Genomic DNA, 15,068 nt, shown 5'->3' with positions numbered 1-15,068 from the left:
CTATTATTTCCTTACGTTCATCGACGATTTCTCTAGGAAAGTTTGGATCTATTTCCTGAGATCAAAAGATGAAGTGTTCCAGAATTTCAAAGAGTGGAAAAATAGCGTGGAGACAAAGACAGGAAAGAAGGTGAAGTGTCTTAGGACGGACAACGGATTGGAATTCTGCAATACACAGATGGATACATTGTGTAAGGAGGCAGGGATTAAAAGACACAGAACGTGCAACTATACTCCGCAGCAAAACGGAGTATCAGAACGCATGAACCGTACGATCATGGAGAAGGTTAGGTGTATGTTGACAGAGGCAGGCTTAGAGGAGAAGTTCTGGGCGTAAGCGGCTTCTACCAGCTGTCTACTTAATCAACCGATCACCTAGTACAGCTATAAATTTCAAGCTACCAGAAGAGGTGTGGTCAGGAACAAGAGTTGACCTAAGCCACCTAAGAAGGTTCGGATGTACCGCTTACGTACACGTGACTCAAGCCAAAACCAGTCCAAGAGCAATGAAAGGAGTTTTCATGGGATATCCAACGGGGACTAAGGGTTATCGAGTCTGGTTACCAGAAGAATTAAGATGTATGGTGAGCAGGAACATGATCTTCAACGAAGAAGAGATGTTTAAAGACGTCGAAGAAACCAACGAGAAGAAAAAGAAAACGAAGACGGTGACGTTCAGTTCGGTGTTGGTTCAAGGACCTTCAAACTCAGCTATTAACGCAGATACAGAGGATACAGTTCAAGGTGGAGTTTCTCCCGCATCAGAAAACTCGAAACCTGAATCCTCGAGTTCAGAAAGTGAAGAAGAAGCCGTGGAAGCTGAACACGAAAATCTGGATAATTATATTCTTGCTAGAGACAGAATCAGAAGAGAAGTGAAGAAGCCTTCTAGGTTTGATGATTCAGACTGCGTGGCTTATGCTCTAGCTACAGCAGAAGAGATGAATATGGACGAGCCTAAGTCATATTCAGAAGCAAGAAGAAGTAAAAGCTGGAAGTTATGGAACCAGGGAATGCAAGAAGAGATGGATTCGTTGGAGAAAAACCAGACTTGGAAGCTGGTTGAAAAACCATAGAAAAAGAAAATTATCGGCAGCAAGTGGGTTTTCAAGTTGAAAGAAGGCATTCCAGGAGTCGAGAAGCCGAGATACAAAGCTAGGTTAGTAGCTAAAGGGTTTTCACAAGTCGAGGGGATTGATTACACGGAGGTGTTTGCACCTGTGGTGAAGCACGTGTCGATCATAATTATGATGTCACTTGTTGCAAATTATGATCTTGATTTGGAACAACTAGACGTGAAAACGGCTTTCATATACGGTACGTTGGACGAAGAAATTTATATGGCACAGCCAGAAGGGTTCGTCGAGAAGGGAAAAGAAGATCAAGTTTGTCTCCTGTTAAAATCCCTTTACGGATTAAAACAGTCGCCAAGACAATGGAATAGGAGATTTGATAGTTTCATGAAGGAACAGGGCTTCTACAGGAGTGCTTACGATCCTTGCGTCTACATGAAACGTTCAGATTTATCTCATATGGTTTATCTCTTGATCTATGTCGATGACATGCTAATAGCGTCTAAGGATTCTAAGGAGATTAAAAGAATCAAAGACAGCTTGAAGAGAGAGTTTGAGATGAAGGACCTTGGAGCAGCTTCAAGAATACTTGGGATGGATATAATTAGAGATCGGGCCAAAGGAACTCTAAGGCTATCGCAGGGAAAGTATTTGCAGAAGGTGCTGGAGACTTTTAACATGGTCGAGAGCAAGGCGGTAGTTACACCTATTGGACCACAGTTTAAGCTCAAGAGTTTGACAAAGGAAGAAGAGTACGAGGAAACAAGGTTCATGAACGTGATACCATACGCATCAGCCGTTGGGAGTTAAATGTATGCGATGGTGGGTTCTAGACCTAACCTATGCTTTGCAGTGGGCTTGATCAGCCGCTACATGAGCAAGCCAGGAAGACAACATTGGGAAGCTGTTAAGTGGGTGATGAGATACCTTAAAGGAGCTCTAGGTTCAGACCTAATGTTTACTAAAAGAGAAGACTCTAAGGTACAGGGATTCTGTGACGCAGACTACGCTACTGATTTGGATAGGAGAAGATCCGTTACCGGATATGTATTTCAAGTCGGAGGCAACACAATAAGCTGGAGATCTGGTCTCCAACATATCGTAGCTCTATCAACGACAGAATCGGAGTATATGGCTTTAGCCGAAGCTTTCAAAGAGGCATTATGGCTTAAGGGTTTTGTTAGTGAATTGGGGTTCAAGCAAGATGATGTGAGAGTATTTTCAGATTCTCAAAGTGCTATACACCTAGCTAAGAATGGCGGGTTCTATGAAAGGACTAAGCATATAGACACTAGACTACACTTTATGAGAGACGTAATTGAGACTGGCGACGTTACGGTTCACAAGATTCACACATCTATCAATCCGGCGGATTTCCTAACTAAGTGTGTACCTGGACAGAAGTTCGAGACATGCTTGGAGATCCTCAAGGTTCTGCCTTAGTAGGTCTCGTGTGGCTGCAGGTGACAAGGCTGTCGACTCGTTCACCTCGCGGAAAGGCCACATAAGAAAGTATCAGTTTCAGGAAAAGTAAACTGATGGTTCGACAGGGAATTACAAAGCTTGAGATGAGTTCAGAAGATTACCTTTGAAGAGTGATGGTTGTAGACAAGAGTCGTCTATACAAGGAGTCTGCAGAAATATTCAAGGAATACTAGTTACAGAATTATTTATGCAGAAGGTTAAGTTTCAACAGAAACTGGAAAATCATTACACAAGAAAGAATCAGATGTTTTACCTGAAGGCGTGTGGTTGCGGCAATGAAACGTTTGCGACAAAGCTGTGAATACAAAGTTATTAATTTACAGGTTTAAGCTCAAAGAAATTGAAGAAGACAATTTTATTTTTTACCTTACAGAAGTGGCGATGGTGAAGAGACGTCAACACCATGGACTGGAAAACATTAAACAAGTTATTATGTTTAATTACTCAGCAAAGGAATCTTCCATTACATGTTTTAAATGGAGCTAACACACGTACTTGGAGAAAGTCAAAGCAAATACCTTTTGTTATTACAAGTCTGGTTCGGTTTCAAAGATGTCGTGAGGGAATATTGAGGGACTTTTGTCACTTGATACATCACGATCACAACAGATTCATCAAGACACAAGCTGGAAAAGAAATTGAAATCAAAGGTTAGAGCTTTATTCAATTGTCTAAGGAAGAAGACAAGGAAGAACAAGCGGTACCTGCGACATCAATGGCGGCAGCGGTAGAAGCTAACGCCGGTGAAGACAAGCGACGGAAAAGTCGGGATCTTGTCTGGTTCACGGAGAATCGAAGAAAGGAAGTGTTCGGGAGAGAGAGGAATCAACAGGGGCGAGAGAGAGAAGCAAGGATCGGAGATAGCATGCAACTCCGGTGAAGGGGCGTCGAGGAACGGTCGTCGGAGAAGACGTTCGGTGAGATCGTCGAAGCTTCTGGTCGCCAAAGGAAGAATAAGAGAGACGGAGAAGTCGATGAAATGTCCCAAAGAGTCAAGGTGGAGAATGTGAGGCTTTGGTGCCTCTTGGACCATCTGGTGGGCTGATCATGGGCTTCGGTTTTGGACCTGAAAACAAGACATCAAGAGATTAGTCTAAAAAGGAAATTTCCTTTTAGTTCTAGGATCAAAACGTTTTTCCTTTTTTCTATCTAGGAGAACCTATGATCTACTTGTATAAATAGGGGTCTCATCTCTTCTTGTTAGACATAACACAGAAACAATAATCTCTCATAGAACACGCAACTAGTGCGAGGCTTGTAATCTTTTCGATTCATAGTGATATTGAGTTTACTCCGGTTTGGAGTTAGACTTGCCAAACATATCGGTTCCGTTTTGATTCGATTATTACAAGAGATAGCCAGGGTCGATTCTCTACAAGAATTGATATCAGAGCCGGGATGACGAACATCTGCAAGAAGACCAAAATACCCTTCAAGTTCGAAGAGCCTCCACTTCGATGGGAAGGGCGAGGTGCATAGCAGAGGCCAGTCAAAGATCCCGGGAGCTTCGGTTGTGGGAGGAGAATCCTCAATGTGACTTCGCGATTAAGTGGTGCCGGAGACTTGTATCGAAAGTCTTTCCCTAACGACGATACAAGATTAGGTGGATATTCTTAACGGTGCTGCAAGGATTAGGTGGTGAATGTCCTAATGGTGCAGTAAGGGTTGGTGAATAAATCCTAATGCTGTAACAAGGGTTAGGTGAAGAGTTCCGTTGGTGATTACGGCGGTTCAAGAAGTGTGACAGATTTCGCTGGAGGTTGAAAACCAAGGGTTGATGTGGTACTTGGTTTGAGAGGAAATTTGTTGGGAATGCAAACAAAGTCCCATATTGGAAGTTTAGACAAATAATGTCTAGTATATAAAGGGATGTCCAACTCTGATTAGTACGAGACCTTTTGGGAAGGAGTCCCAAAAACAAATCCATGCGGGCTTTGCCTTCGGGCCCAAAGTGGACAATATCATACTAATCAGACAAGATACAGTTGGACGTGGGCTTGGAAAAACCCAACAATTTAAGTTATAAAACCTGTTGGAAATTGTGTTTCTAACAAAAGTTGTTTAAATTTTTTAATACAAATGAAAAAAAAGAGTTTATCCAATATGAATCACTTATTGATATTTATAGTGAAGTATACTGGTTTAGAAATTTATTGAAACCATTCTTCGTTAGTGTCAGAGTCCAAATATACTGTAAAGCCAGTATCTAAATGAATCATATTGAACATTACCGTAGATGATTCTTTTAGGTTAAGCATGGACAACTCTTAGCTTCAAGGGCCATGATTGTTCTGTGAACTGTGTCAATCACATATAAATTAATATCCTAAGCGTATAGTCCTTCTCTTGCAGCCAATTATTGGGTCATTGTTCTTATTTTCTGTAAAATTTATCCACCAGAATCTCTAGTAATTAAAAGCATTCAATGGATGTTTCGAGACCAGTTAAGACACTAGCAAGAGTACTTTCTTATAGTAGTATTTCATGTTCTTGTAACTCAATATCTGACGCTGAAGGTTGACTCTGTGCGGACATAGTCTCTTGATATCATACTGAATCAGATCAGTCTGTTGACACTAAAGATGTTTATATCATTCTTATTATTAATAATCGTCTAGTCCAAAACTTCTTTTCTTTTCTGATTTTTTTTTGGTTTACAATATACTTTCCAGTCACATTTTATGCAAGTAGAAACACTGAAAAGGATGATCATCATCCTTTTTCAGCGCAAAAATACTGATAGCCAAAGAAAATCAACAAAAAAAAAATCCAAAAAAAGTTGGAAATAGTCGGCAAAATAAAAGCCATATGTATATATGTGTGCATCAAATCAGTTTGCTGGATAGAACTCCTGATGCTGCATCCCTTAAATCTTCGTACTGATAACAACCATCAAAGAACTCCGCAAGTTTCATCAATTCTTGATCTTCCATGTCGTCCACAAAAGGCTTAATGTGAACTCCATTATCAGGCTGCAACGAGTAGGAGAAAGGGTTATCATCAACTAGCAAAACACTCCCCATGTCTGTCCTCGACACTAGAGACAAGTCTTTGGCATATCTCCCATTCATTTCTGTGCACGAATCTCGATATAACCGCTGTGAGATAACACGGTTCTTGTCAAGTTTATCCAAAACTTGTGAAGCATATTCCGGCACCCCGGCAGTGAAGACCGCCACTCGGTAGTTTTTACTGATCCTGTCAAGAAACTCAGTAACTCCTGGTCGTTTCACCACAAACATTGGTATAACCGCTCCTTGCATCTTTATCCTCACCATGAAATCGACGTTAACCCGGACCGGTGGTTCCATGGATGAGTGCACCAATGTTTCATCAAGATCAAGAACGATGGTTCTTTTCTTGTCGTTACGTTTTCTCTGATGATGCTCGTGTTTCTCGAGCTTTTTGTACCCTTGTTTCTTGGTGACCAGACTGCTAGGAGTTGCGGTAGCTGTGGTGGATGGACGGAAAAACTTTGAAATGCAACGCAAGAGGCGGTTATGGAATGTGAAGATAGACGTGTTGAGGGATGTGAATATGGAGCCAGCTGCAGCCAAACATCTGGTCCTTCCATGTTTATGAAGTCCATGTGATCCCGGGGTCGGTGTCGCAAGAAATCCATGGCACGCCATTATCTAGAAACCAGAGTTTAGAACAAGTGAGAAGGATTCAGGGTTTGTTTTTCTTCCAGCAGCAAGCTCAGATGGAGGAAACTTGGAGAAATGGTGGTATGTATATAAAGTCTGGAAAGTTCTAACTTCCATGCCAATGGCTTTGGAACTGACAGGCACTTGATTTGGTATAGTTTAGTTTATTCAGGTTGTGATTAGAGGCTCTAACAGTTATTTTTAGCAAAGCAACAGTCTTTTTTTATGTGTTTCCTCAATGGACAGCAGTTTGTAAACGAGAAAACAGAATGTTAAGGAAAAATTGTATTTATTAATATAAAGGTAGAGATTTTCTTTGTAAAATAAGACTAAATTAGACCATATAGTAACGATTTCTTAAAGAATATAACTTTACATATTTATAAAACTAGGTGTTTTTCTGCACCATGCACACTAATAAATATTTTAGTTTTAAATTATATTTAAAGAGAATTTTATTATTATTTTAGATTTTATTATTCTCTTAAAAATATTTTAATGTTATTTAATTGACCATAAAATTAAAATGGTATAAAATTTTATTTATTTTAAATTTTATTTAAGAATAGATATATATATATATATATATATAATATATATCTATATTTAAAATTATATTCTTAGATATATTTATTATCTTTTTAGTGTGGATAAAATATATTAAACCAACTCGTATAAAATTAATTAAAAACTGATATAAATGTTACATAATTATCAAAATTAGAATTAAACAATATTTCTAAAATTTGTATATATATAAAAGAAGATAATAATGTTACGATCGAAATTTTATAATTTTCAAAAAAAATTGTAAAAGATAATTGAAAATATTTTTAGTAATAAAATTTTATAATCATAATAGAAATAAATGATATTTAGAAATTTATAAAATTTTATAATATTTCTATTATTATACAATTTAATACCACATTTGAATATATTTATTTTAATGATGACGCATCATTTACTATCATATTTTAAAAATTTACCTAAAATATAAATAAATACTAAATATAATTATCCATGTCACTTTGTTATTTGTCATTAGCCATAACATCATATTTAGTATGTCATGTCACGTTATTTAGCGAAAGCGATCGTAGAAAAGACATATGTCTAAAATCACTTTGTAAATAATATATAGGAGATGAACGAAGTGAATGTCTGAACAAGACGGATGGGCTCGTTTCTGAATCATAACATGCACGGACGTAAGGATGCCAAATTTGCTTAATGACCATGGGTTAGCCAAGATCAAATCCAAATAGTCCGACCATATTAGACCTAAAAATTACAGTTGTCTAATTGGACTGACACCCACTAAATTAGATATAGGGTTTTCTAAGGTGAAAAGAAAAATTAGAAAATAAATATTAGAAAATCAAAAACAGGTTTTTCCGCTAAATTTGTAAAATCATGTTTTCCATCAAAATAAAAATATCACGTTTTTCTGCAGAAACCGCAAAATCATGTTTTCCCGTGAAAACCGTAAAGTCATGTTTTTACGCCAAATCTGCAAAATCATGTTTTTCTGTCAATCCATAAAATCTTATTTTCTCGTTAAAACCGTTAAACTATATTTTTCTATCAAAACCGTAATAAAAAAAAGTTTTCCCACCAAAACCGTAAAATCATATTTTTCTACCAAAACCGCATAATAACATTTTTTCCTACAAAATATAATGAAATTATGTTAAATGTGATTTTTTGTATGCTAAGCTTAACTTTTTAATTAGGCCCTGCGAAAAGCCCATTTAGAATAGTCTATAGATTTGGACGATTTGGACTGGATTTAATTTAAGTTTTAATCTGATTTGTCCATTTTGTTTTTTTTTGATCAAAAAAATGCTCATTTGGACACGGACGCCTTACACTAGCTTTTGAATATCCGCGGATAAGAAATTCACCCAAACCTTTTAACAAAATAAATGAGCAGAGCATAAGGCTATGTAGTAAATGTCCTAATTTGAGAGCTAGAGAAAGAAAAAGGGCGCTGTGAATTATCTTTCCGGCCGACGGTATGGGCTCCTACAGCCACGTCGGTCCGGTGATAGTTTTTCCTCCGTGATTTTTCTTTGTTCTTTCTGCTTGTTTAGATTCAGAGTAAAAGGTGTCATTGTCTCTTCTGGGTGTTTGTGAGCCAGTGAACTTCTAGTCCTCCATCGTTTGACCTAGTGTTCAGATGAGATCTCAACAGTTGCTGATTGAAGCTCTATGAAGTCACGGTTAGGAAGTAGATTTTTTCAGATCTAGTTTTTAAATATCGTTTCTGATGACTTGGTGAGCGGATGAGATCTCGTTATGTTCCGATGAAGCTCTATGGTGGAAGTTGTTCAGATGATGAAGGTGCATGGGGTGGTTCCGGGGTGATTCCGGTGAAACACGAATGGGGTTACCGGCGGTGGGAAAGATGAAGATCTAGGCGACACGTGTCCTCCGCGCTTGAGGATAAGATTAGTGTCGTTTGTTTGTGGGTGTGGACTTAGGTTATGGAACTTATACTTGTATTTGGATTCGGCCTTTTTGATAAATCTAGTTGGAAAAAATGTCCTAATTATACAAGTCTTTTTTTTAACGTCTGAGTCAATTATTATCGATTAATTATGCTATTACAATGATGAGAATATTACAAAGACGATTTTACAGTCGACAATTCTACCATCCTGTGAGAATACACGCCTGACTGCACCACTCTGAGCCGTCCTATGAGATCCATGTTCGATTGTACGCCATGCACCAAGCTGAAGATCTCCTGTAACTTGTTTCTCCATAATCTACATAATTTGGTATTTTCGGGGGTTTGAACCCCAGACCTCCGGGTGTAGAAGCAAGTCAAACCACTGGATCAAGGGGGCTTCCACAGATTTTTCTCCTAATTATAGAAAAATGAACATGAATAATAACCATGTTATGTGTGTTTCATTTTCCGCATAGATTTGTGACAACATAGGAAAAAAATTCTAAAACATCTTTTATAAGCCAGAGAAAATGCAATGCTTATAATGTCAGATATATAGAGCTTAATCAGGACCAGGTAATGTAATCGGAAGAGTGATAGCTCGAATTCCCCTGATCTTCATCATTTTCATTACTTTCCTTGCTGCTACATCACAGGCAACCCCATCAAACGAGGTTATGGGCACAAATTCTTCTGAACTATTTTTGGTGTAAAACTAAATTCAAGACACTTCACATCTTCCACAATTTTAAAAAGACATTACATATAACATTTGTATATAAATATTCGTATTTAAGAAGGGTTACTGATTGTTGTCCAAAAAAAAAAAAGAAGGGTTACTGATTAGTACTATATATTTAGTGTTTTCAAGTCATATGAACATAATCTTCCATGTTTTCTGCTTACAAGCTCATGATCATGTCGCAAAGCCGCCTTTCTACCTCTCTTCTCTCTGTTCTTACTCTTATATGCTTGGTCTGTACAGTCTCTGCTTCTCCTTCTCTGCACCCAGATGAAGGTTTATTAGTGGTTTTAACTTTCAATGCATTTTTATATATGTTGCCAGACAAACATGGCTTATCTTTGTGAATTTGAACTATAGCTTGATTTTGTCTCTAATTTATTTGTACTTTCCAGTGGAAGCCCTTGAGGATATTGCATCAACACTCGGCATCAAGCACCTGAACCTAAGTGAAGATCCCTGTCTCACAAAGACTCTGGTGATAACCCAAGATGTCCTCAAGGAAGGACATAACAGCACAATCAGATGTGACTTTCATTTCAACAACAACAAAACTTATCATATCACACACTTGTAAGAAACTAGCCGTTTGTTTCTCTGTTTTTGGGATCCATATAACTAATGTTACTTCATGTGCAGTATCCTTAAACATTCAGTCTTCAGGGTAAACTTCCACCAGAACTCTCAAAGCTTCAATATATTGAATCGATATGAGAAGGGATCTTTGTGTTCAGTTTCCTCTGTTTTCAATGTTTTAGTTGACAAAACATTATCGAAAATGGAACTTATATTTTGCTTGTTTGTGTAGTGACTTGTGCCTTAATTATCTTTATGGCTCAATACCTCATGAATGGGCCTCACTGCATTACCTCACATCTATGTAAGTCTTTTATCTCGAGTTTCTTGTAAAGGAAGTGAGGAATGCTTCTAAATTACCTGAATTTATCTTTGTAGCTCTGTTTGTGCGAATTGATTATCAGGAGACATTCCCAAAGGACTGGGGAAGTTTGTTAACCTCACCCAATTGTATGTTGTACAGTTTTTTGGTCATCTCATGTGATTACATATATTATTTCATCCTTTTGGAAAATTAAAAAATAAAGCTTTTTTTTTTGTTTGTTCAATGACTTCAGAGTTCTTGAAGCCAATCAATTCTCTGGAATTATCCCTAAGGAACTTGAGAACCTGGTTAACCTAGAAGGATTGTAAGCAAGAATATGTTAATCACACTTGAAAATCACCTTTTCATGATTAGTGATTAGGGTGTTTCTTTAAAACATGAACAACTAATCTTGTTTTGATTTGCTGATTCTTCCAGGGTACTCTCTTCTAACCAATTAGTTGGAAGTGTACCCGAAACATTAGGAAGACTAAAAAATCTGACAAATCTGTAATATCATCTTTCTTTTTCATTTTAAGATAGCCTGTTTTTAATCTGTTCAATTGTATAACCCTTATGTATTACATTTTTTCATTGGCATGTCTGCAGCCGTTTTAGCGATAATCACCTTAACGGATCCATCCCAGAGTTTATAGGCAACTTATCTAACCTTAAAAGATTGTAAGCCAAGAAATAATGCAGTAGAGTTTTTAACAGCTCGAAGCTTTACAATCAGCTTCAGTTTTTTTTGACTTGTGCCTATCTTTAATCAGAGAACTCTACGCAAGTGGCCTTAGAGAACCTATTCCAGACCATTTTTCGTCTAGAGAATTTGATTGGTCTCAACCTTATTAAGCTAATCCCTTTTATTTTTGGTGTTTCCAACGGACAGTGATCTTTCGTATAATACCTTCACTTGGACTCCAAGCTGCAGAGAGAGGGAGTATGTCTGCTATTGTTGTCATAACTACTGTTTTTTTTTTGTTTTTTGTTTTCTTACATCTTTCTGAATACTTGAAGAAAATAATGTTTTAATGCAGCAATGTAAACACATATGAGAGCTCACAGTCAAAAAACCACCTGTAAGAACATTTTTGAGCACTCTTATCAACCAAAGGTCACTGGGCACATTGTTATTAACTCAAATTTCTCGATACAGAACCAGACTTCTTCCATGTTCTGCCATAAATCAGTGTCTAAGTTGTACGACTTGTTTCCTATTTTTTTGCTTCCATTGTCAATTTTTTGAGTTTGAGTATGGCTTTGAAAAAAAATTCACATTGTGCAGATAGTAAATCGCTTCATATAAACTGTGGAGGACCTGATGTAACTATCGAGGAAGGATTTTATATGAGGGTAACTATGGACTAACCGGTTCAGAGACAAACTATCATGGAAAAAAGGGGATTCAGCAATACTGGTGACTTTATGGAGTATAGAATAACAGAAGATGAATACTCAAATTTCATCAAAATCTCCCGTGTCAGCAAAATATCCTGAGCTTTATCAGACAGCTCGACGTTCTTCCCTGAGTCTGGCTTACTTTGCTTTTTGTTTTGAAAATGGAAGCTACAATGTAAAACTCCATTTTGCGGAGATTCAATTCTCTGATGAGGAACCATATGCTAGGCTAGCGAAACGGTTCTTTAACATTTACGTTCAGGTACATATACACATCTTTTTAGCTGTGGATTCCTCAAGTTCTTTCTTTTCTTTTTTTTTGTCTAATTCTTTGTTTGTTCTGTTCAGGGGAAGTTGATTTGGGAGGCTTTCAACATTAGGGTAGAGGATAATGGAACTCACAAGAAAGTAATAAAAGAAGTGAACACGACCGTGACTGCTTTACTGGGCAGGGAAAGACACAACCATCATTCCTAAAAGAGGGAACTATGGCTCTCTTATCTCTGCAATCTCCGTCTGTCCCAGTAAGTATAAGTTCTACAATAAAAATTAGTATCAAGTTTTCCCTCATGAACTTTCATCTTGATTCCGTTTCTTGTTCTTGTTTTCTCAGGTTATAAATCTGAATGTGGCGGTAAGAAGAAGAAACGTCAAGTCTTATTAATCCTATTTTCAGCTACATTTATGTAAGAATTTAGATCAATCTCTCTCTCATTATTTGTTTCACTCCAACTCCAGTTGAAGTGAAGACTCCTCCAGTAAAAAAAGAACACAAACCAAGAACATATCCTTTCTTTCTCGTCATAACAGCCTTAATACTCTCTCTTACTTTCTTATTTTCGGCGCGTTCTACTGGAGGAAATGTGTTAGAAATGCAGATTCAGGAAAGATAGGTAATATCAGTTAAACTTCTATTGTTTGTTTGTTAAATGAAGAGTTAATAGATTTAAAATAATAGTAGGTTCCTTCAGTTTGAAGCAACTAAAAGTTGCAACTGACAATTTTGACCCCTTAACCAAGATTGGGGAACAAACAAACAAATCTAGAATAAAAAGTATTATTTAAGGTCTAGAAATATCAATGTACTAAAACTGACGTGAGTACCAAGTTAATCCCAGCAATTTAACAATACAGGGAATATTACCAGATGGAACATTGATGTAGTAAAGAAGCTATCTTCAAAATCATGTCAAGGTAACAAAGAGTTTGTAAACGAGATCGGTATGATCGCTTGCCTGCAGCATCCGAATCTTGTGAAGCTCTATGGATGCTGTTGTGAGAATAATCAGCTTCTTCTTGTATATGAGTACTTGGAAAACAATTGTCTTGCTGATGCATTATTTGGTAAAGTTCTGATTATGACTAAATCTATTAGAGATCAAATCTTTTTTTTTTCGCCTACATTCTTCTCCTGTCTTAAGTTTGATTACTTGATTGTTTTCTTGTAACTGTTGCATGCAGGAAGAGGCGGTCTGAAACTAGAATGGGGAACAAGACACAAAGTATGCTTAGGAATCGCGAGAGGGCTTGCTTTCTTCATGAAGATTCAGCGGTTTAAATCATTCAAAGAGACACCAAAGGGACAAATGTACTTCTAGACAAGGATTTGAACTCAAAGATTTCGGATTTTGGGTTGGCTAGGCTCCATGAAGAGGAGAAGAGCCACATTACCACCAGAGTTGCTGGAACAATGTCAGTCTTATGCACATGAATCTAACATTTGATAATGTATCTCAGTGTCATGTTAAGTTGTTTTGGTTGTAGAGGATACATGGCTCCTGAATATTCAATGAGAGGTCACCTAACAGAAAAGGCAGATGTTTACAGCTTCGGTGTGGTGGCAATGGAGATCGTTAGCGGGAAGAGCAATGCTAATTACACACCAGATAGCGAATGTTGTGTTGGTCTTCTCGATTGGGTACTCAACTAATACTAGAACTCAGCTTTCTCTGCATTGCGTGCTTAACAAGGTTCTTGATTCAGTTTTCTCTGTATTGCGTGCTTAACAAGTTTGTTGATTTTTCAATCCAGGTGTTTTTTTTACTGAAGAAAGGAGCTTTCTCAGAGATTCTTGATCCGAAGCTGGAAGGAGTGTTCGATGTGATGGAGGCAGAGAGAATGATAAAGGTATAGCTTCTATGTTCCAACAAGTCTCCGACCTTAAGGCCAACCATGTCGGAGGTTGTGAAGATGCTTGAAGGCGAAACAGAGATAGAACAGATCATCTCAGACTCTGGAGTGTATGGAGATGAACTAAGGTTCAAGAGATCGTGTCAATTCCTTCGTCTTGTGAATCTGCTTACGACCTGTACCCTCTTAGTCCAGAGTCCACTGTTTTCTCTAGACCGTAGCTCCAACAGAGCTTTGTGTCTATATATATGATGAACCACTCAGACACAATCACTGAATCACACGTGGTAAAATTGTGGATACTGAAGCTTGATTAGTTGGGAATAAAGTGTTGCAGAAAAATCAAAACCCAAAAGATTATAAAAGCAGTGATTTTCTCAGTCATACTTTTGAAGCTTTAAATTTTATATCAAAGAAAAAGAGTTTTTTTTTCTATTTCTAGTAACTTATCATTTATTATCAAAGCTTGATTGGTTAATGTGGATATTTAAACTCAAAAGATATGAAACAATCAGTGACTTTTCTCAGTTCTACTTTTGAAGCTTCTATATTCACACGAAGTAAAAAAAATTCCTTCATTTTTCTCCAATATACTCTCTTTCTGTTTCATATTGTATCATATTTTAACTCTGTACACAAACGTTAAAAATCTACTTTTTCACCATATCACTAAAAATATAATTTAAAATTAATTTACTTAACTATAAATGAAATATTTGAAATACAATTGGTTACACAGTTTTGATAAATTAATATTACATAGATATGCAAAAATATTTTATTTTGTAAGACAATAAAAAAAAACAACAAACAAGTTGAAAACAGGAGTACAAGAAAAGATAGGCAATGATACATACATCTTTGATCTAAGAGCATCCAATTTAGTATGATTGAGAACAAAATATTATTTGATAGGCTGGATCTATGAAATGGAAACTGATTCATTTGTTTTCAATGTAGATTTTTATATGATCATTCACTTCTTCTCACTTTGGATTTGCAATTATAGTATAATGAAAATGCTGGATTTCCATACCATCTATATTTTGGCATTGCATATTGATAACTTTCTATCCTGGCCAGTACAAGATTCACGTGTGAACGAAGAAGGCAAAATATTCTCTTATCTTTTTTTCGTGAGTATGAAAACCTGCTCTTGTTTTTTTTTTTCTTTTTAGAAATTGATTAAGCATGTAAAAAGGTCATACATTCTTGTTTGATAGCAGCATATGCATACATTATGTGTTGGTTG

The 15,068-nt window shown here is 36.9% G+C and overlaps 1 protein-coding gene and 1 pseudogene across 1 annotated transcript; one reads left to right on the top strand and one right to left on the bottom strand.

The window, feature by feature from the left end:
• Positions 1–5,383: 5,383 nt before the first annotated feature.
• Positions 5,384–6,190, bottom strand: LOC108861134 (uncharacterized). The gene has a single exon (XM_018634960.1). It carries the CDS (start codon positions 6,188–6,190, stop codon positions 5,384–5,386), a length of 807 nt encoding a protein of 268 aa, XP_018490462.1.
• Positions 6,191–9,554: 3,364 nt separating this feature from the next.
• Positions 9,555–14,218, top strand: LOC108858383 (probable LRR receptor-like serine/threonine-protein kinase At1g29720; annotated as a pseudogene).
• Positions 14,219–15,068: the final 850 nt, after the last annotated feature.

Source organism: Raphanus sativus, chromosome 5, assembly GCF_000801105.2.
Source record: "Raphanus sativus cultivar WK10039 chromosome 5, ASM80110v3, whole genome shotgun sequence".
NCBI classification, from domain to species: domain Eukaryota; kingdom Viridiplantae; phylum Streptophyta; class Magnoliopsida; order Brassicales; family Brassicaceae; genus Raphanus; species Raphanus sativus.
The sequence above is the reverse complement of the archived record's forward strand: the minus strand, read 5'-3'. Positions and strand labels throughout refer to the sequence as shown.

Excerpts from the sequence above, each read along its gene's own strand:
- LOC108861134 (XM_018634960.1), bottom strand. The coding sequence starts at position 6,190 with ATGGCGTGCCATGGATTTCTTGCGACACCGACCCCGGGATCACATGGA.